The 21,503-nt window shown below is 49.8% G+C and overlaps 1 protein-coding gene across 7 annotated transcripts in view; it reads right to left on the reverse strand.

Annotated features, from left to right (window-relative positions):
• Window positions 1–493: 493 nt before the first annotated feature.
• Window positions 494–21,503, reverse strand: part of zfh2 (Zn finger homeodomain 2) — a 359,438-nt gene continuing 338,428 nt past the window's right edge. For all 7 annotated transcript variants that reach the window (XM_084589992.1, XM_084589986.1, XM_084589989.1 and 4 more), the window contains 2 exons: window positions 14,396–17,301; window positions 494–8,222 (listed from right to left, as the gene is read on the reverse strand). In XM_084589992.1, coding sequence (XP_084446118.1) covers window positions 1,750–8,222; window positions 14,396–17,270 — 9,348 coding nt within the window. In that variant the 5' untranslated portion in view covers window positions 17,271–17,301 and the 3' untranslated portion in view covers window positions 494–1,749. The remainder of the gene's footprint in view (window positions 8,223–14,395; window positions 17,302–21,503) is intronic.

The following is a 21,503-nucleotide window of genomic DNA, read 5'->3' on the forward strand; positions in this document are numbered from 1 at the left end:
CAGTTCCAAGGGGAGTGTCGCAGTAGATATGAGGTGCAGAACGTGTAACGAGAGCAACACCACTAACTATTTGGCTTAAGTGCAGCAACACTGATCATCACAAATCATATGCTAGAGTATCTTTAGATTCCTATAGTATCACTCGCTTTATAACCTTACCAGTTCTCTTGCTACAGCTAGAGAGAAAACCTGCAGTTCAATTTTTTGCACAAGTGCGCACGAAGGTACATAAATTTATTACGTTAGAAAACAGGACACGTGTCCACTGCTTTCTTCCACGAATACCTCGTAGTTAAAATTCAACTAAGCGTCATTAAATATTTGCCCTGTAGCGAAAGGTAGTCGGTTTATCCCAGCTTTCTGTTTATGGTGCCAACAGAAAATGCACCGCGTTAAAACCACCCTGACCATTTTCTGCGGATATCGAAAGCGCAAACTCAAACCATAATAGAACCAAGTGGTAAAAACGTAATTAACAAAACAAAGGCAAGAGTAATGTAAAAAACAAAAGAACACTTTATTTTGCTCTTCATACAAGCAAACTTTCACAGAAACACACCTTACTCCTGGCGGCATTTGCGCTATATAATTATTTATTTATATATATGTACAAAACAGAATAAGGTCACTACCGGCAACACAAACGTAAAAATAATAAGGTGGACAGGACAGGGTGGGAAACTAGCATAGTCATCTTTGGGGGAGGAATGATTTTGGTATACAATTCCTAGAGCATGACAGAGGGTAGTCCACATTAAACAGCGTCCAGGGACACAAAAATGGGTAAAGGGAGCGCAAAAAAAAAAAAAAAAAAAAAAAAAAAAGAACGAACACTTTGTTGAACTGAAATGTATGAACAAGCCAAAGAAGTCTGTCATGTACAGGTAGGCCAAACACAATACAAAAAAGGCAGTAAACGGAAGACAACTAAACGAAATGCATGCTTGAACATCCTTCCTTACTTTGGTACATAAATGCACTATTCTGTCACCTTTTGAAATCGTGTTGCTTGACACAAAGAACACAATTTAGTCAGACGCTAGCGAATATATATATATATATATATAAAATATGTATATATATAACACTACCTCGTTGTTTCTCAGAAAAGCATCTCTTCAAAAATTATCAGTGCCAAAAAGGCTGTCGATTTGAAAGATGACATGACCACAGATGACGACAACAGTGGAGAAAGAACAGAGTGACATTTTCCACCCGGTCATCAACGATACTGTACAGACCAACGCCGCTTTCGACGAATAATAATTATAATAACGATAGTCCAAACAATGTTTGCACGGCGCAATATGTGCAAATGACGAAAACAAGCGCTCAGTAAAGAGAAACGCACCATAAGCTGAGGAACAGTATTTATATATTTATACTTAGTCACTTATACACATGAACGCAACCCAAGGCAGCCATCTTGTAATAATTATAAATGCATTCGTTGTGAATCACAAGACATACAACAGTAACAAAGGAGAAAACAGCGAGAAAAACAAATCTTGCGCCAGCGTAGTACACACATTGTTTTGCTCTCTCATCGCCAGCGATTAACAGACAGCGTCCCTCAGAGAGTTCGTCGCGCAATGAGGCGCCAAGGGGGTAAGGGGGGGGGGGGGGGGGGGGGGGTCTATCTACAGGCAGAGAGCCATGACCCGGGTTTCTTCTAGGAACTGGTGGGGGCGGCTCCGGCGAGCGGGCGAATAAATACGATGCGGATAAATAGCGGGGAGGGGGTCCGGATCATAGCTTGTTCCTACCTGAGAACAAGGTGGGGTGGATGAAGGCGCCGGGCACACCGGCCGCCGCGGCGGGGTAGTAGCCGGGAAGGCCCGCCGCGTAAAGGTACGGCGCCAGGGAGTCGGGCGGCGGCGGCGCGTCGTCCTTCTTGGGCTCGTCGCCCTTCTTGGCGTCCTCCTTGGGCGACGGCAGCGCGAAGCTGGGCGGTAGCCCCTGGCCCAGCATCTGCAGCTGCTGCACCAGGCTGGGTGCCTTGTCAGCGTCAGCGGCGGCGCGTTCGGGAGCGCCGTCGTCGGTCATCTTCTTGATGTTGTCGATGTGGTTACGCAGTGCGTCAATGTGCCGCTTTGAGAAGAGGTGGTCCTGCATCGAGGTGTTGCTGAACTGGTGGTTGTACTTGACCGAACACAGCGAACATTCCTCCGGAGGTTTCGGAGGCTCGATTTCTTGGCCGAAGGTCTTGGCAAAGGCCAGCTTGGACTTCTTTTCTTTGGCGCGGGCGTTCTGGAACCACACTTGGACAACCCGCTTCGGCAGTCCGATTTCGCGGCCCAGCATTTCGCATTCAGCCATGGAAGGCGTCTTGTAGTCGGCAAAGATCGACTTCATAACCTTCAGCTGGACGGTGGTCATTTGAGTGCGGAACCTCTTTCCAGAGCCCGAGACAGGGCGTGACGGTTGCTGCCCCCCTGCGCCGTGAAGCCCTAGTGGTGACGTTGGGTTCGACTCAAAATACGAATCGTCGCCATCCATATTGTCAGTGGACTCGGAGTGGGTCTCGGAGCGCGCGTCGTCGGAGACGCCGATCCGCAGGTCCATGCTCTTTTCGCTGACCGACAAGTGGTCACCGGACCTATCCGAGTCCAAGCGAAAGGGCTTGCTCAGGTCTAGGGGGGCCTCGCCGCCACCAACCTCGACCTTGTTCGCCTTGGGCTTGACACTGAGGTCCGTCGGAGCGCCAGTCATCTCGTCCAGGTACTTCTTGAGCGAGTCTTCGTAGTACTTTTTCATGGTGCTGTGGACCAGGTCCGAACCCGCAGAGGGCGAAATGGCTTTGCTTTCCTCGGAAGCGCTGCTGGTCGGTGTTCCTGGATTGGAGTCCGCGTCGCCATCTGGGAACGAGTCAATGTTGAGCTCACCCTTGCTGTAAAGGTCTGCATGCCGAGTCGCTAAATGGGACTCCAGCGCCGACCTAGCCTTGAACAGAGCGCGGCAGAAAGGGCACCTTTTGTGGATGACTTGCTGGTGCGCCCTGAACTGGCCTTTACGTTCTCGCGCCCGCGTATTTTGGAACCACACCTGCACGACACGCTTCTTGAGGCCCACATCACGCGCAATGTTCTCGAGCATCTTGCGGCTTGGGTTGCTCTCCATCTGGTACTTCTGGTAAAGGTAGTCAAGCTGCTCTGGCAAGATCGTGGTCCGGAGCCGCTTATCGCGTGGTGGGTCCCCTGTCGGGTCCTTGCTGTCCTGCTGCTGTAGCTGTTGTAGCTGCAGTGGCTGCTCTTCCTCTAGTTTCCGCTTCCACGGCTGCTGCTGTTGCTGGGCCGATGGCAGAGCAAGCTGCTGCTGTTGCTGTCCCTCGTACTGCAGGATACCGAAAGAAGAGTTCGGAGGGTAGTTGGGAAACAAGTTCGGGTTCATTATGTGCACAATTTGATGTTCGCGCCACAGGTCAAACCGCGGAAACACCAGACTGCACTTGTCACATCGGTATGAGCCGTTCTGCGGGCTTTTACACGGCGGCTCTGGAGTCCTTGGGGATGACGGGTTGGATGCGCCGACCAGGCTGCGGTCGTCACCACTCCCACCCCCACTGCTGCCAGTTCCAGTGCCACTCCCGGAGGCAGCGGCAGCCTTGAGCTGTACAGCCAATGGGTTCTCATCCTTGAAGCAGGAAGTCTTTTGATGCTTAATAAGCTCGTAGTAACGCTGAAACACTTGCAAACATTTCTTGCACTGGTAGTTGAGTCCCGGCGTCCTCTGGAACCTCCCCGAGCCGTCGTCCTCCGGCGCTGAAGGCGGCTGGTTCTCGTACACTTTCCGGGCCTTCTGACGGGCATTCTGGAACCAGACGACGATGACGCGCGGACTCAAGTTCAAAAGCTTGGATAGGTACTCGAGGTCGTCGTCCTTGGGGTAGGCGTTCGTCTCAAAGAACTCCTGAAGCACCTTTATCTGATAGTCTGTGAACCTGGTCCGGTTGGCCCGCTTCCCGGAAGATCCGGCCGAAGGCGTCGACGTCATCGGTGTGGGCGTAGTGCTCGAGGACCGCTCCAGCAGGGGTGGCGGCGTGCTCAGCAGGAAGCCGTGATGCACCGGAGACGCCATGTCTAGAGGCGGATCCACGGACAGCCGAGACGTCAGGGAGCTCAGGAACTCGGACTTGCCGCCGCCGCCGCTGCTGCTGCCACCGCCGCCGCTGTTGTGCTGCGAAGATTGCAAAGTAGGGGCCTCCACCTTGGGAGTTAGAAGAGCACCCTCCCCGTTCTGAGTCGTGTTAGAAGATGCGACGCTGTCTTGCGTATCTGTGCTGGCAGCCTCAATGCGCGCCTCCTCTCTGATGGAGTCCTTCTTGACCGGAACTTCAGACGGTGTCGTTGTCGTCGTAGTCGTCGATACAGGGGGCGCCTCCTTGCTGGCAGCGGACGGAGGCACCGGCTTCACAGCGGAGATGCTGCCGTCCTCAGCATTGTTATTTTTCTCGGACAGCGGGATAACCTTGGCCTCGCCCGTCTTCTCGTACTCTTCGAGGTTAAGGTAGGTCGACGGAGGGTTGTTGAAGTTGTACGGCGAGTCCTTGTTACGCTGGCGCTCCTTGAAGAGGGTATTGCGGAACCAGTGCTTGATGACCTTGAGAGGCAGGCCAGACTTCTCGGACATCTCCATTAGTTGCTCTTCCGTTGGAGAATTGTTGATATCGAAGTAGGCTCGCAAAATGCGCAGTTGTTCATCGCTAATGCGAGTACGGGCCCGCTTTTGTTGTTGAGCTTGCTGCTGTGCTTGAGCAAGTTGCTGGTGCTGTTGCTGGAGCAACTTCTGCTGGGCAGCGAAAAAGCTTGGATCCATAGCCCCTGGCATCATAGGGTGGTTGAATGCGGATGTAATCAGCGGGTCCATGTGAGGTGGCATGACCACAGGGATGAGCGGCGGATGCATGTTCATGGCGGCTGCAAAGGGCATGTTCATTCCCATCGGCAGCCCCATGCCCAAACCCATGCTCATGAGCAGCTGATTGAACTGCAGCTGAGCTGCCATCTGGTTGGCAGTCACAGTGGACGCTTCGGACACTGGCTGCTGCTGGCTCGCTTGTGGGGCCACCGACAGTGACACTGGCGGCGTTGCCGAGGCAGGTGTTGGGAGCTGCGGGGAGTGGCCTGCAGCGTTGGTGTTGCTGCTGTTGCTGCTACTGTTAGTGTTGCCGCTACCACCGCCACCAGCACCACTGCTGCCACCGTTGCCTCCCACACCCACCGTCGAGACGCCCACGGATGCACCCGGCGACGCCCCGTCGGCCTGGCCGCCCGCGGCCTGGCTGCTTGCAAGGTCCAGCATACCCTCCTCCGTGGGAACCTGCGACGCATTTTTCTTGTCGTACTCCGTCCGGAAGTCGTCTGCAAGCTTGGACACCAAGTCTAAGGGCACTATGTCATGATGAACTTCCTCCCTGTGAGCCTTCAGCACCCAGATACTGGAAAACTCCTTCTGACAGGTGTTGCACACCGAGCGGTTGATTTCGGGCATCGTGTTCTCTTTTTCAGGTTCAGTCTCCTCTGCTTCCTTCTTCACTTGCACCGCTTCTACTTTAGGAGACATTGGCTTGTCTAATTCTTCCTTGGGCTGCTGCTGCTGCTGTTGCTGCTGCTGAAGAATTTGTTCTCGCTTCTCCGCGTCTCTTTTCATGCGCTTCTGGTTAAACTCGTTGAATTGCATCACGACGTCGAAGCCAAAACCTTCTAGGAGGTGTTTGTACATAGGAGGCTTGGACCGTGGATACGGGGACCTCAAACGAAGTAGTTGTTGCGTCGCTGTGGCTGCAGCCTGAAGCTGCGGGTTGCTGAGTTGATTTTCTGGCATCATCTGCTGGGGGGTGTGGTGCTGATGATGGTGGCTATGTAGCGAATGCTTCTGCGTGACAACAACTGGTGACGTCGACTGGGCAGCTGATGTAGCCACACAATACAGCTGTTGATGCTGAACGAGCGCTTCTTGTGACATTAAGATTGCACTGCAACGGTTGCACGTCACCATTCCTTGCGACGATGCCATTTGTGACGACAGTAGCACTGGCTGCTGGCCGATATGAGAGACAGTAGATGTAATGACATGGTGCAAACAGCTGCTCTCCGAATGGTCCTGTGATGTTGGTGTGGTAGAGGTACTAGCAGGCACTGGAGTTGAAGGCGCTGAATGTCCGTGGGACAGATTTTGAGAGGATGCTTCGGATTGCTTTTGTGAAAATTCTAAGGACTGCTGAGGCGGCTTGCTTGGAGTTAGCATGTCTGTCAAACTTTTCTGCTGAACTGGTTGTGGTGACTCGGACTGAACAGCTAGTCCTGATTCGGGTTTCTCTATTAGAGGTGAGCTTAAATCCACTTGACCAGTCATTGCAAGTTCATGAAGCTTTGATGCCCTTGTCTGATGAAGCACAGACCTCATATGTATGTCCAATGTAGAGCCTTGAGTGTAAGCTACCTTGCAAATGTTGCACTTGAATGGTTTCTTCTCCGCATCATTGTTGTTATTATTGGTAGGAGAATGCGCCATGACTTGTGACAACGTCGGCGACTGGGGTGGGGCGATCGCTGTATGAGATGTCACACTATTACTGCAGTTGCTAGAAGGTGCAACAGTCAATGGTATAGCGTTCACTGCAGAGCTAGGCAGACTTGGTACTGGGCTGCTGCCATCTTTGAGACTGAGCTTTAGCTTGTGCAAGTGGGACACGGAATTATAATGCACTAGAAGGATGTTCTTCTGGGTAAAGGATTCCTTGCAAATATCGCACTTATAAGGCCGGTTAGGGTCCAGATACTTTTCCATGGGGTAGCTGAGTTTCTCGCCTTTCCGGTGAAGCAGTGTCTTGTTGTGACTTGTTAGATAACTCTGACGCGTGAATGCAACTTTGCAACGGTGGCACTTGTACTTCCTACCAGGATCATTGTAGCTGTCCTCAGCTATGGCTTGACTATTAATGTAATCTTCGAAAAATTGTTCTTTTATAGAAGTTCCTTCACCAAGACCTGGCACACTGGCATCCATGGGTTCCACACTTCCGTCATTTTCATTGATCTGCGCTCCATCATCGGTGTCCATCTCTTCGTCTAGCGCAGTATCTTCTTCGCGGTTGCTTTCTTTTTTTAGTAATTCAGTCGTTTGTGGGTCCAGCACTGCACCACCCCCACTAGTGAGCAATGGGTTGTTAACCAAGCTGGTCTTGTACTGCTCCAGTTCTTCCGGCGTCATATCGATGTGCGACGTCTCCACATGTTTCTGGAGCGCAGCGACAGAGCGGAAGCTTCTCCCGCACAGCACGCATTGCGTGGCCGCTCGAATGACATGGTACTGGGAGTGGAGCTGTAACTTCTCCAGCGTTTTGAAGGCCAAGCTGCATTGATTGCACCTGTACTTGTACACGTGCCGCTCAGAGACAGCCAGTTGATGCTGATGCTGCTGCTGTTGAGATCGCCTCGAATGAATCTCTTTGAAATGAACTTGGACTGCTTGTGGCGTCATGAAATACTGGTTACACGCCTTCTTCCAGCACAGGTAGCCAGGCCCTCGAGGAGTCTGCTTCAGTTCCAAGTGGCCTGTCTCGGTCTGGTGGCTGAACAGTTCCTCCAGGACGCTGAAGTTCTTGCCGCATGCGCCACAAGTGAGGTCTTCGATAGACAAGCAGTCGTCAAGAGTCATTTTGTCCTTGTTTTCAGAGTCACTCGCCTGGCAGTCGGCATCAGCACTATCAGAATCTTCGTTTGCTGCTGGCAACGCGTTTTGTTTTGTGGCCGATGACTTCCCACGTTTTACTGCTGCCGTTGTAGCCCAGACAGATGTGTCGACAAGAGCAAGAAGTCGCTGCATGCCTTCGGAAGTCACGTTGTGTGTCTCAACTAGGTGTGACTCAATTTTTTCTAGCGCCTTGAACTGCTCCTGGCAGAGCGGACACTGCACCGACTTAGGCTGTCGCTGAGCTTGATGCTGGGAGGAATGCTGAGATGATACGTGCGCATGTAGCAGCGTCTGGCTCTTGGCAGTGAAGTTGCACAATTTGCATGTGTGCCTCTCGCTGGTTTTCTCTTCCTCGGACCGATGAGAACTCGCAGCGGCTTCGGCTTTGGCGGCGTTTTCGAGTAAGGCTTGCTTTAGCATAGAACCTGGACTTGACGGACCTCCTGACTTGTTAGCTGACTCTCGATCTTCCACAGGCAACACTGGAGGTGGTAGGTCCACTTCCATTGCTTCCGTACCTTTGTTCTCTGAAAGAGGTGCAAAAACAGTCAATAAGGCAAAAGGTCAATTTTAAAAGGCTAAACGCCATTTAATGCCAGGTCAATCGTATTTTCGAAAGGGTAAGCTGCAAGAGCATGAACCATAGCTGAGGCCAGTGTGCTTTTGAAACAAGCTGCAAGTTTGTAATATTACAGACTAAATATATGTTCACAACAACCTCTGCTTCCATTCTATCTATGGCTACACACGAGACTTTGGCTTACAGTAGATTGCTTACACTCTTTACAAGAAAGGTCCAAAATTAACTCTTTAAAAACAAACACTGAAAACACAAAAGCACTGCTTTTTAGACCTCGCCATAAAATGACTTTACTGCCACCTTTGTCTTAGGATGGGATCACCACTCATTCGATTAGTTCCAACAGTCAAAAGTCGGTGTCCTTTTTAATAAAAATTTGACTTGGAATGATCACATCGACCTTGTGGTAAACAAACTGTCTAAGGCTGTTGGCATTTTATGACGACTGAGACACTTCATGCTAAAGCATATAAAGCAATGTTGTATAACTAATTGTTTTCTTCTGTTGACAATTATTATTTTTTGGTATGGGGTACATCTCTCACTAACATCAACCGCTTACATCTCCTACAAAAGAAAGCTGTTTGAAATATTGTGAACGCTCCTCGACTTGAACATTCTGCACCAATTTTTGAAAACCTAGGCATCGCCCCACTTCCCCAGTTATACAAAACGTTACTTCGGAGAGAAAGCCGACCTAAATCATATCCTGTGGGATTGCTCAGAGGACCCGCCTCCCAAGGCTCTCATAGAAGCTCCCTCATTTGAATCCTGGGAGGAAGTGCTGCGTAACGCGAGCCCCGATATACAATTGGGCGCCGTAAACCGCGCTGAAGTCGCCGCAAGCCACGAGCTAACGGCCACTTGGCTCTTCCACTAAGACCCAGAAACACTACTCCCGACAATAAAGTTTTCTCTTTCTCTCAGGCAAGCGTAATTAAAAACAACAGTTTTATGTTACAGCCGTCAAGATTACAGTGTAAAGATTATATGCACTCAACTAGAGCAAGTTTTAAATGGTTGTTACCTAAGACGCGCACAAATTACGGCTGTCAAATGTTGCGCTTCATTTTCCCGCATTTATTAAATGCGGGACAACTGACTGATACCTGTGCTACCTCATGCTCTCAATGTTTGAATGTTAACCCATGCTTTTCTTTATTTCAACTAGGATTTTTTATGTGTGTCACTACCAAACTGTCTCTATAGGGTGCGTCGGCCTCGTCAAGCCTCATCACTGGCTTTTGCCGACGCAACCAACACCCTGATGATGTTGAATAAAAGGTACTGTATTGTAAACCAAACCAAACCAAAAGAAACGGACAAAGTTTACACCGAAATGCCATATTTCGAGGAAAAGGTCAGGAACATTGTTAGCAATGACACAGTCAAGTGAAAAAATTAACAGCACAGATGCTAGGGGCGTGCTGAGATGGTAGTACCATTTGCCATTGCGTATTTTGAGGCACTACTCCGCTCCCATACACACGCCTTTGCAGTCCACAAGGCTCTATACCCTCGAAGCGAACAGTGAATGATCTTCACTCGCTTAGGGCAGTTCATTGTTTAAGCGGGGGTGCGAGGCTGATGATTCAGATAATAGAACTGTTGCGCCGATCGAATGACCAAGGGTGGGATAGCCAAAATAGGTTTTGGAGCAAAAAAAAAAAATGTGCGTTCTGGAGCAGCTGTGGAGCTGAAATGTAATCTTTTGTAGCAGCAACTTCAGAGCATCAGTCAATGTAAAACTTCGTTAAAATCTTAAAGGCCTCCACTACCTGCTTCGTAGTACAACACAGTAGAAGTGGTGCCTGCTCAAAAACGGCCCCTCGCGTTTTGAGGGTGCTTCACTGTAAAACTTCGTTAAAATCTTAAAGGCCTCCACTACCTGCTTCGTAGTACAACACAGTAGAAGTGGTGCCTGCTCAAAAACGGCCCCTCGAGTTTTGAGGGTGCTTCACTGCATGAACTATGAACAGCGCGTGACCAGTGCACAATTTCGGCGTACTGGAAGAAGTACATGGATGCCAGCAAGACAAATATATCACAACGCTTTACGCCATCCCCAAATAAAATTAAACACCAGTGACGTGCCAAACAGCGTTCGAGACAGCAGCCGCGGGTCGGCGTGAAGTTAAGGAAACCGAAACTACGCCACTAAGCTGTACTTGGGAAGTTGGAGACTCAGACCGTCGTTGTGCACGCACAAGGACTAGTGCACGTGCACCATTGTTCCTTTAAATTCAGATTCGGGAGGACTATTTCGGTATCGCCGGCAGCGCGGGGAGTCGTACCTCGACCTGACACCCCTCCTCCCACCCCCGGCCCGTTCTAAGTAACCGGTGCGAGCCCGCTCATGTCTGAATTTTAAAGAACCTCCGACGTCATAGCCTTATATAGGCCTAGTCCGAATTAACGGGGATCTAATTACATTTTACAAAACTCTGTTCTAAAAATAAAGCGTTCGCCGCGCCGCTAACATCTCAGCGATGTTAAAATAAAGACTTGATTTGACTTCAATTTAATGCTTTTGGTGCAGCACAGCGCAGCTGTACCACCCTTGAATGGCATTTTCAGAGGTGCTACATTCATATATGATTGGAAAATAAACTAAACTTCAATCTTGAGCGCGAAAAAATATTCCCATAGATCTTTCAGATTTTTTTTTTTCCCTGCCTGTAATGCGACATTTTTCGTTCTCTGAAACTAGTGGAAATAAGCTGAACAGAAAAAAAAAAAAAAAAATTGAAGAGCACTGCAGAATCTACATTGGAGTATTGCGAAAGCACGAATGCTGCTGTTGGTTGCTTCTAGTAGCTTAATTCACTTCTTGTTTGCCCATTTTAGTCTTTGGTACTTTCAAATTGCGCGCCAATCCCTTCCTATGCCCTTTTTCGGCTCTACTTCCGGTTCCGTGAAGTAATATCCTCTACATCACATTAATTCACTTCTTGTTTACCCCTTTTAGTCTTTGGTACTTTCAAATTGCGCGCCAATCCCTTCCCATGCCCTTTTTTTTTCGGCTCTACTTCTGGCTGCGTGACGTCACATCCTTGATGTCATATCCACTACCGGCACTCGTTTCTCTCTTTCCGCTTTCACTCCCAACTCCCTCCCTTCCCTCACGGCGCGGTTCAGGTGTCCACAGAAAAAGTGTGGCAGATACTGCACCTTTCCTTTCCTGTGAACCAGTTATTCTAATTAATTACCTAATTAACTTATTGGCCCAATTAATTTTTTCTGCAGCAACATTACGTCAGCCTTTATCGATTGACACCCGTCATTAACCTCTACCACTTCTCAATTATCCGCAACTGCTGCAGACAAGATTTTGCGGACGCGGTCTGCGGGCACGATCTGCGGACAGAAATCTGTGACATCCTTTATACACTCTGCCTGGCGACTCCGCGCTCCGCGGCCGTCGCTCCTCCTCCGTTGACAAGTTACGCCGCTGGCTGCCGGAAGATGGCGACAGCAACGTAGGGTCACCCTCACCAGGCGACTGCCGGATGCGCCGTGTTGCAAAGTGGTCCGGATAGCCACGCGCTACCGCTTTCTCGCTGTTTCTAGGACTCTTATACAGTGTGCAAGATCATGCTTCTACTTTTCTCTGCCTTCGGGTGCTTCCGGAATACAGCATTACACCAACTGGTAAGTGCCAGCTTTGCTTTGTCCTTCTGGCGATCGCTGCGTAGTGTTCAGCAGCTTTGAGGCTTGCAAAACATAGTGACAGCACCAAACGCTGTGTTTATTAAGCGTCAATACTGCAATAGTACTGTTAGATGTGCGCATGTGCTTTCTGGACTGCAATGCTAATTGCTTCCCTGCCTAGCTCGTCTGCGTAGTGTGTTAGATGTGCTCCTGCGAAGTTTGTTTGTTGTTGTTTTTTTTTGCAGTATACGCTAATTACGAAATTTTGTGATAAAATAGGAACACAAGATTTACCTATTGTGACGATGACTACTTTACAGTGAGTTAAACCAAATCATGCAAAGCCTATTTAGTTTTCCTTGTCAACTAAATCGCTGTTCCTCTCTAGCATCGGAAACCGCAAAACTCTTACTCAACCGCATTAAGGCGTGTGAAAAATAATGACAGCACCAGAAGTGTGCTTATTACGCGTCAGTAAGGTAATAATAATATTAAATGTGCACGTGTATTTTCTGGACTGCGATGCCTACTTCTTTCCTGGTTAGCTCGTCTGTGTGGTATGTACAGGGTCGTCCACTTCTAGCTAGAACACGGTCACTGCTTTTAAAGCAACATTGTATCTGACGCAGGCAGATATCGATGCAAAGCGATGCAAGCACACAGAGACACGGATGTGCTGCTTCACATGGCCAGCCACTTTAGATTACTGAGTGGCCGGGTCGGATGAAATGTTGCTTTAAAAGCAGTAACCGTGTTCTAGCTAGAAGTGGACGAGGCTGTACATGTGCTCCAGCGCAGTATGTTTTGTTTAGCTAACTGTGCAATTCTGTGAAAAAATAAAAACACAAGCTTTGCCTATTGTGACGATTATTTTGGAGTGATTGAAACAGAAAGATGCAACTCGTATATTTGTCTTTCCTCGTTTTTCAAGTTAAAAAAAAAGAAGAAAACGTTTGTACGACGCGCTGAATCATTGAAAGCAACAGCTGATACCAAAATTGTGCTCACAGATCTCAATGGCATACTGCGATGCAGTTGTTACAATAATCTGTAAATCAGGCTGGCTTCTCAAGTGCTATCAGTGACAGCAGTCACCGTGAACATTTTTCCCTACTTGTGGCAACTATTCGTCACACCACTTCTACATGGTACTCTTGCAGGATAACTGCTGTTGTGAAATGTGTAAATAAATGCTGGCACCTTTCCTCTTAAATTTTGTTTTATGGCAGCGTAGACTAGCATTGTATTTTTGTTTATTACCATTTGGCGCTAGCGGAGCAGTCGTGCAGTTTTTAGAGCCATGCGCAATTTTTTGAAACCGCCTGACATAAAATGTCATATAGCATTGCTGTTATTGCCTATCTAGTATCATGATCACTTGTTATGCTTAGTGGATGTCGGCCTTACAAGCAAATATGCTGAATATGCACGATTCATGTTTAGGAACAGTTATCCCGCTAGCGAATAACAGCGCTCCCGCCTCGTGCCGACGTTCGTACCCGTGCGCCTCAACCCCTACGTCAGTGGCGCCCTCAGCGATGGGAGCGGCAGCGCCGCGCAACTTTACCCGACGGCGCCGCTCTATTGTTCGCGCGGCGCGTTGACAGGCACAGAGTATAAAGGCGGCTATGTCTGTGAACATAGCTAAGTAACGCTTTCGCGTTAATAACTAGCAAAGGCAGCAGTAAAACCAAGGTCTTATGAAGAATAAAGGCTAAAATTTAGTCATGGAAAGTTATACGTGTCCGCTAATCATTTTTTTCCGTATTGCTTGTTTTATACGGCTCGCAAGACCAAGATTACATAGCTCTTGCTTGCGTTTTTATTGCAATCCCGCAGCTGTCCTGAAAAAGCGTATGAGCAAGCCAGACAGAGCAAAAAATAATCATAATTATAATAAGTTGGGGCATAGCCGATGACGGCACGCGTTCCAACTTCACCGGCACAACAGTCCACTTTCTTACATTTATGGTGAGCAAGTTTTGACCGAAAGTGGAGGACATTGCTATATTCTACTTATATTACAAAATCTAGAAACGATTTTACTTTTCTTACAAAATTAACATTTTCTGCCTTGCATCTCTCGTATACTATACGTTTCGCCAATGGATCTAAAGACACTAAGGTGAAATCATACAAGCGTCACGAAAAAATGTCATGCCTTGCATACCACGGCGGTTCAGCCGAGCTCCATACCGCTTGTCAATGCTGCGCCTCCTTGCTCAACCCAGCACACCAATCCAACAAAGAACAATACAGATTTTCAAAGTAAACTTGTTTGCACTTTTTCCCGTTAGCTGCACCACTGAAATGATGTTACGTTAATCTTAAAATGGCCAATGTACCAAAGCACAGCTCAGAGAGCAGACATTTGTGTGAAAATCACGGCAAATAGACTACTCAATTAAGATAAGCTCCACACAGGCGCCACTTCTGACTACATAAATCAGAACGGTGAATAACACTCACCGACGTCAACGTCGAAGCTGACGTGTTCGTTTCCCGCGTACTCCTTGACGAGGAAGGTGTCCTTCCAGGACTCGCCCACCGAGCCGCCCTCGTCCTTGGCACGCGTCTGCTGCAGGTGGCGCAGCGAGTGCGCGTGCCCCAGGAGGCCGCTGCGGGTGCGCGAGTGGAAACCGCAGGCCGTGCATTGGTAGTGCCGCGCCACGTCGCCGCGCAGGTTCGTCTCGGCTGCCACGAGGAAGAGGAAGAGCCTGGCCACCAGGTCGTGCCTCGCGCTGGCCGCGTGCAGCTGGAGCTTGTGCACCGAGTTGGTGTAGTAGTCGCACGCATTGCAGCGCACCTGGACGGGGTTGCTGACGTTGACGTACTTGAGCTTCCAGTCGTTGCGCGGGCCGCCCTCCTTTATGTGGTTCACGTGCTGCAGCCTCTGCAGGTGCTTGTCCGTTTTGCAGTGGAGCTGGAAGTTGGCCCTCAGGTTGGTCTTGTAGGAACAAAGTTTGCAGACGTAGCTGCCGGCCACCGCCATGAGGACTTCGTCTTCGCGCTGGCGCGTGCGGTCCTGCTGGAAGTGGGCCCCGAGGGCCTCCACCGAGTCCACTGAAAACAAACCGCAGACACAGCATTGGAACAGCTGCGACGTGTCGTCGGTTGAGAGCTCTAGGCGCAGCGTCGGGTCCGGGTGCTCCATGTCCATGGTGGGCGAGGCGAGCGGCGAGCCCGCGGCGGCCGCGGCCAGGGCCTGCTGCTGCTGGTGCTGCTGGGAGGCCATCATGAGCAAGGCATGGTTGTAAGCCATGTCCGCGAGCGCCGCCTCCGGTTGCAGCTGGCCGTCGCAGGGCAGCAAGAGGCCCGGGTGGAACTGGAACAGCGGGTCCAGGGCCTGGGCCTGCTGCAGAGCGCTCAGCTGTTGCATGTGCTTAACGTTCTGCTGCAGGACCATCATGTTGTGCGTGTGCTTCTCGCTGGTCATGTGGATGCGCAGGTTCCGCGCCACGTTCGTCTCGTAGTTGCACACGTCGCACCGCCACGTCGCCTTGGGTTTGGCCGCTGGCCCGGGCTTCTTGACGGCCTCCGGGAGAGCCGGAGGCTGCTGCTGCTGCGGCGGCTGCTGCTGCTGGAGGAGCTGCTCGGGTGTGGCCTGCAAGTTGCCGTTCTGGAGCTCCTGAATGTTGTTGATGTGCTTGTCGGACTGCATGTGGATGCTCAGGTTGCCCTTGGTGGTCGTCGAATAATTGCAGACCTCGCAGCGGTATGGCTTGTAGCCGCATGTGTATGTTTCGCCTCGAGCTAACCGCGGATGCGGCTGGCTAGTCAGGCAGTAGATGCAGTTTAGCTCGTTCTCTGGATGCTTCTCTTTCATATGGATCTCGAGCGTCTCTTGGTACTTGTAATGCCAGTTGCACTTGGGACATTTGAGCGTCTTACAGGAGTTGCGAGAGTGCATCATCGTCATGTGGCCGCCGAGGGAGCGGGATGACCCAAGGACCGTGTCGCACTTGGGGCACTCCACGCCGTTGGTCTTTCCGTCCGGGTGTTGCGGGCAGGCCATCACCGGCGACGCGCAGGCGTTCAGAAACGGCGGTTGTTGCAAAAGCTTGGGCGACACGCCCGGAGAGGACGAGCTGCCCGCGCTCATCGGCCGCTCACTTGAGGGCGGCGAAGTTCGCGGCGCAGGATCGCTGCCGGGAGCCACGTGCGTCGGTTTTTCTGCAGTTGCTGCGACGACCGGAGGATTTTCAACTACGGCAGCAGCAGCTGCAGCTGCCTTGGCGATTTTTTCGATATTCGCCAAGTCTTCAAGCTCTGGCGCCAACGTTTCGTCCGCTCGATGGCTGGCGTTCGAAGAGCCGGGCGGCGTCAGCACAGGTGCTTGAGGACTTTGGCGAGCGTCTTGCGCCGACGGATTCTCCGGACCATTGGTGTTGACACTGAGCAGCGGGCCTGCCTCCGCTGGCGCCAATGAACTTGAAGATGAACTGCTGGCGATGGGGTTCTTAGCTTGGAACTTGCCGCAAGGGCCACCGGCGGCGCCCTGCGCGGGAAGGGGCTCGAGAAAGGACAGCAGGGGCTCTTTGTCCTTTCCCACCCCCTGAATGATGGCCGAGATATTCTTCTGGTTCATCATGTGGCGCTCCTCGTCCGTTAACGTGATACCGTGCTCGCCAATCGCGTGGCCTACAAATGACTTAGTGAAACCGAAAGACAGCTTGCAGATAAAGCACATAAGAATGGGCTTAATGGGCACAGACGGATGTTCCATTAGCGGGAGGGCCGTATTCAAAAGAGCGCTCCAACCAGGCGGTCGAGAGACTTTCTTCTCGTCGGCCGCACTTTCATCTGTGGCTCCTTTCTCGTCCTTATTCTTCTGGTCCCGCACGGAAAAGACGCGATAGCTGTGCATAATAGGGACTTCAGGAACCTTCTTCTTCTCTTGCAAGAGGCTATATGCTTGGCCATAGAGGGCGCTGTACAGGGCAGGATTGCGAGAAATGTGGAAAGCATTCACCACTTGCGGAATGATCGGTGGCGGTGTGACACCTGGGCCGTCGACGATGCTGCCTTCTTGGTGGGGGAGATCCAAGCTGCAGTCCTCGTCGCTGACACCGTCAGAGTCCCCCGCAGTCGCGGTCTCGATGATGAAGGCTGATCCGTCCGGGTTGTACACTATCTTGCCGTTGAATGTTTCTACATCGCTGAGAGACGAGCTCTGGTCCGACGCATCGGCCGGATCTTCTTTGAACTGCTGGCTCGGGGGACTTCCGCCATCGGCCGATTTGTCCCCACGCTCAGCGCCGGACGCCGGACAGTCTTCGGGAGTCATGCTGGCCACTACAGCAGGCTGCTGGCCCGTGTCCATGCTACGCTGGGGGGCTTCCATGGCTCAGTTACGTCATGACGATCCAGCAGTTCTGCAAAAGAACAAAGCAACCCGTTAGTGACATGACTCCAGTTCCGACACTATTGCAGGCTCACACACACACACACACACACACACACACACACACACACACACACACACACACACACACACACACACACACACACACACACACACACACACACACACACACACACACACACACACACACACACACACACACACACACACACACACACACACACACACACACACACACACACACACACACACACACACACACACACACACACACACACACACACACACAAAATGCTGGACCTATATGCCGCCAACGAAAATCATCATAACTCACCTCCACTGCCAAAGTAAACTACGACTTAGAGCAAGAGCGAAATTCTAATCCTTCAAGTTTGTGCCCTCTGGTCAGGTACAACTGTTTCACGCAATTGCCCCCTTAGAGAGCCTATAGTTGCTCTGAATAGCAAGCAAAGGTGGGGGGGAGCAGAATGGCTTGTTCATGCACCTGACTCTTTTAGACCGGAAATTAGTAGCTAAGTTCAGGTTTTGTGAATTATGAGTATGAAATTTGGGGACATGGCGTATTGCGCAACTCACCTTACAATAATTAATAAGCCCCATGAGACGTCAGAATTCAGCTAAGCTGTTAAAAGATTAAAGCGCGGCGCATCCGTAGGCCTAGCGGAACCTTGCGGCACGACGTCTGAATATTTGTTGGGCCGACGGCATTCAGCAAAACCAAAAGACAAAAGTAAATACGTAAGAAATGCAGGATAGGAAGCCATACAATGGAAAAGGAAAGTGATGACGTCGGAATAAAGAACAAAACTTGGACTTTCTAAATCCAGATTCCCTTTAATTATCAGGGGTGAATTCTTTAATTTCTCGCAAAAATGCCGCGCTTGCACGATCGAAAGCGAAACGAGCCCTGTAATGACACCCTAATCACCTAATTCCAAGATTCCCCAAGAAACTGGCGCATTTCGTTCACCTCCAAGCGCGGCTCTTTTTTTCCTTTTGTTCACTGCTGTCATTGTAAGCGGCTAGCAGATCCCACACAAGGCACCTCTGCCGATCGACCGCGCTCCTTGCATGGACCACCTTTTGCGCGGCCTGCCTCATTTCACATGGGCATCCGGTGTAGGGGAGGAAGTAAAAAAATAAGGAAAGGATTGGGAGACAGAACAGCGCCTAGTACCTTTCGCGGATAATTGCCGAGTATAAAATCGAATTTCGCCCGTTTTTGGACACCGTGCGCGTTTAGAGATTAATCGGTCGCGCTCGAAGGCTGCCACGTTTCCAAGCTTCCCGCCTACGAGTTAGGTAAAGCCGAACAGAGCTTTCAACGAGCATTTCCTGAAGGATTTATCGTGCGCGGCTGCGGCTTTCTTACCGAAATCCGACAGGGCGCAGCAAATGGTAGCAGACAGCAAGGCACGTTGGAGACCCTACTGTCAACAACAGAGGTAGACTAATAAGATTCTAGTTTCTAAATGCCAGTTTTCGGAACTCTAAGCTCGCTAACTGCTCGTTGGACAAATTAAACAAGCAGTGAATGAGCGTAGCACCAGCGTTTAAAATTGAGCAATCACAGCCACAAATGGAGACGGGGATGGAGGGCACAAAGAAGATTATAAACAGGCGAGGTCAGAACAGCGCTCCCGATGCAAACATGAAAACCTTAAGGCAGCAAAGCATAAACAGTTGCACAGAAAAGTTTTCGCGACACGGTAGCCGGGAAAACATTTCGTTCCTACATAAGGAGGCAGCCTGCGTGCGAAGGCAGTATATCCCACACAGCGCAGAAATGCAGCTCCTTCGCAGCTTCTTAGTTCTCAAAAATTCAAACGGCCAAAATCACACGGCGCATGTTCGGTGATATAAGTTCTCACGCGCTTCGCATAGCAAACATTTGGTAATTTATATCTCATGTGCTAGCAAATGGCGCTGGGGCGCTCGATATAACAGGAAGAAACATTCACAAGCTGTCTACGAGCGCATGAGAAAAGTTGAAACGCCGAAGTGGGCTCCGTATTTTTGACCACACCTGTATACATTGCAAAAAAGAACGGCCCCCCAAAGTGGAACCGACTTCGCATTAACGGGACACTCGGGACAAGTACGTCACACTTATGCTCTCGCTGAAGTTCGATCGCTCAGCTTCTTGCTGTCCACGGTAAGGAAATTAGAAGTTGAAGTCTTTTCCCTCCCTCTCCATTCGAACTGATGACGTTGATGGTAACGTTGTGCTTATCGGAAACTCGGCGATCAACGGCGGGAAGCGGCTAGCAATGCAGTCTGCCCTCATATGTGCGCAAAAAAAAAAAAAAAAAAAAAAAAAAGCACTAGATGTAACCGCAATTTCTAGAAACTGGGTGTGGCGCGACCTCTTTTCTTTCGTTGGTTATGCTTTGCTAGTGTGTAAATGCTCCGCTTTCAGTTGAAGTAGTTTCAATGTCACGAGAACGCGATATAAGGAAAGAACGACAGACGCTAAAAACATTAAAATCGGCATATAACTTCTCGTTCAGTATGTTCTTCTAAAATATGCACTATGAGATTAAGCAACGTCAAATGCCTAAACATAGTTTGCTGTATCATCATTGCATTATCGTAGTGGCAGCCCTGCCATACATTCAACCGCACAGATCCGAACAAAGTATCTTACTCGGTATTTAAAAGCAAAAACTATACAGAGAAACTTCAGGCGCGATCAGTTGAACTGATGCGGAGGAAATGCGAGAACACACTCCTGTTCGACTCCACTTACGCAATAATAATGAGGACCACATTACAGACATGTTTCGCAACCTCGTGTTCCGGTGCGTACGTGTGAAGTCATGTATGTGCGAATGCTCGAATGCGTGTAGAGTTGTATGCACACTAATACCCCCCCCCCCCCCCCCCAACTAATTTTATAAAACGATGGGAGTGTAGCTTTCGTGCGGGAATCGGCGCTTGCAAACCGCGCAATTGCCGAAGTGAAGACTGCCTGCCGCCTTGGCTATAGTGAGCATGACAGTAACTGAGATGCACAGGTTTCCCCTTAAATCTAGGGTTTAAGGTTGCACGATGGTTTCAGAAACTATTCACAAAATAAGACGGGCTGACTAAACACAGTGGGTTGTTGGGCGAGTTGGTTGGACATTGTGTTGTGTTTGTATTTTTATCTGTCCGTGTTTCTAGCGCTGTTTCAACATAATGACTAAACACGTAAATAAACCTACAACCGTGTGTTGTAGATACAGATACCAGTGATGTATGCCGCTGGAAGCGCCACTGACAGTATAGCGGTACTCCTTTTACAAATATCTCGCGACACGAGATACCTACAGAAATACGCAATGATTTTTTTTTTTTTTTCACAGTCGTCCTGTTTACTTCTCGCTGTGAATGCATCCTTTTCGCTGATTCTCCCTGTAACCATGCACCAGCTGGCACACCAAGCTAAACCCAGATATAGCATTTCGGTGGAAAATAGTCGTTTCGAATTAAGTAACGAGCCACACCACACAGATTTCTCTCTTTAAAGTCCTAAGTATGACGGAATCAGAAAAAAAAAAAAAAAAAAAAAGACCCTTAAAAATCATGCTAGCAGGCGCGGCCCCAATCAAATAAAATAACATAAAAATTCATTACTGTCGCCGAAGTTCGAGGAATTGGTACGACGCAAGTGCGCAAAAACACGGATTTGGTCCCCTTTGTGCGGCTAGTGTTGGAAGACCATCTGGAGCGCCTTGAACCTACTCTGAGACCCAAGCACAGCAGACAGGTTTTCGCCCAACGAATTTCTTCTCGCTATTTATTCAATAGTTGTAAAAAAAAAAAAAAAGTTAGACACAAGGAATAGTACGCTGCCTTGAATCCACCCTATTAGCTCCCCTACCTCCAACCCCTCCCCCCAGCCTTCGCACAACTTCCCCAAATATTTTTTTTTAAACCTCGGATTTTACTGAAGCTTTCGCGGTACTCTTTAGATTACTGGCCATTTGCACCAAATTTTCGCAGCGATAGGCTTTGTTGCCGCGAAAATGAGTTCAAAATTCCCGAATGCAAAGCATTAATCGGGAAGATTGCTACGAGCAACCTTGGGCGCGAGACGTAACTGGGTTCACGACCGTCTATATTCGGCCTGCCTTTACTGCAGGACAAAATTTTTGGCTTGCTTTTGGTCACTTCAGACAAATAGTCCCCCCAGCTGTCACTTTCGCT

The sequence above is a fragment of the Amblyomma maculatum genome, chromosome 1, assembly GCF_055883805.1.
Source record: "Amblyomma maculatum isolate TAMU_Amacu chromosome 1, ASM5588380v1, whole genome shotgun sequence".
Lineage (NCBI taxonomy): Eukaryota > Metazoa > Arthropoda > Arachnida > Ixodida > Ixodidae > Amblyomma > Amblyomma maculatum.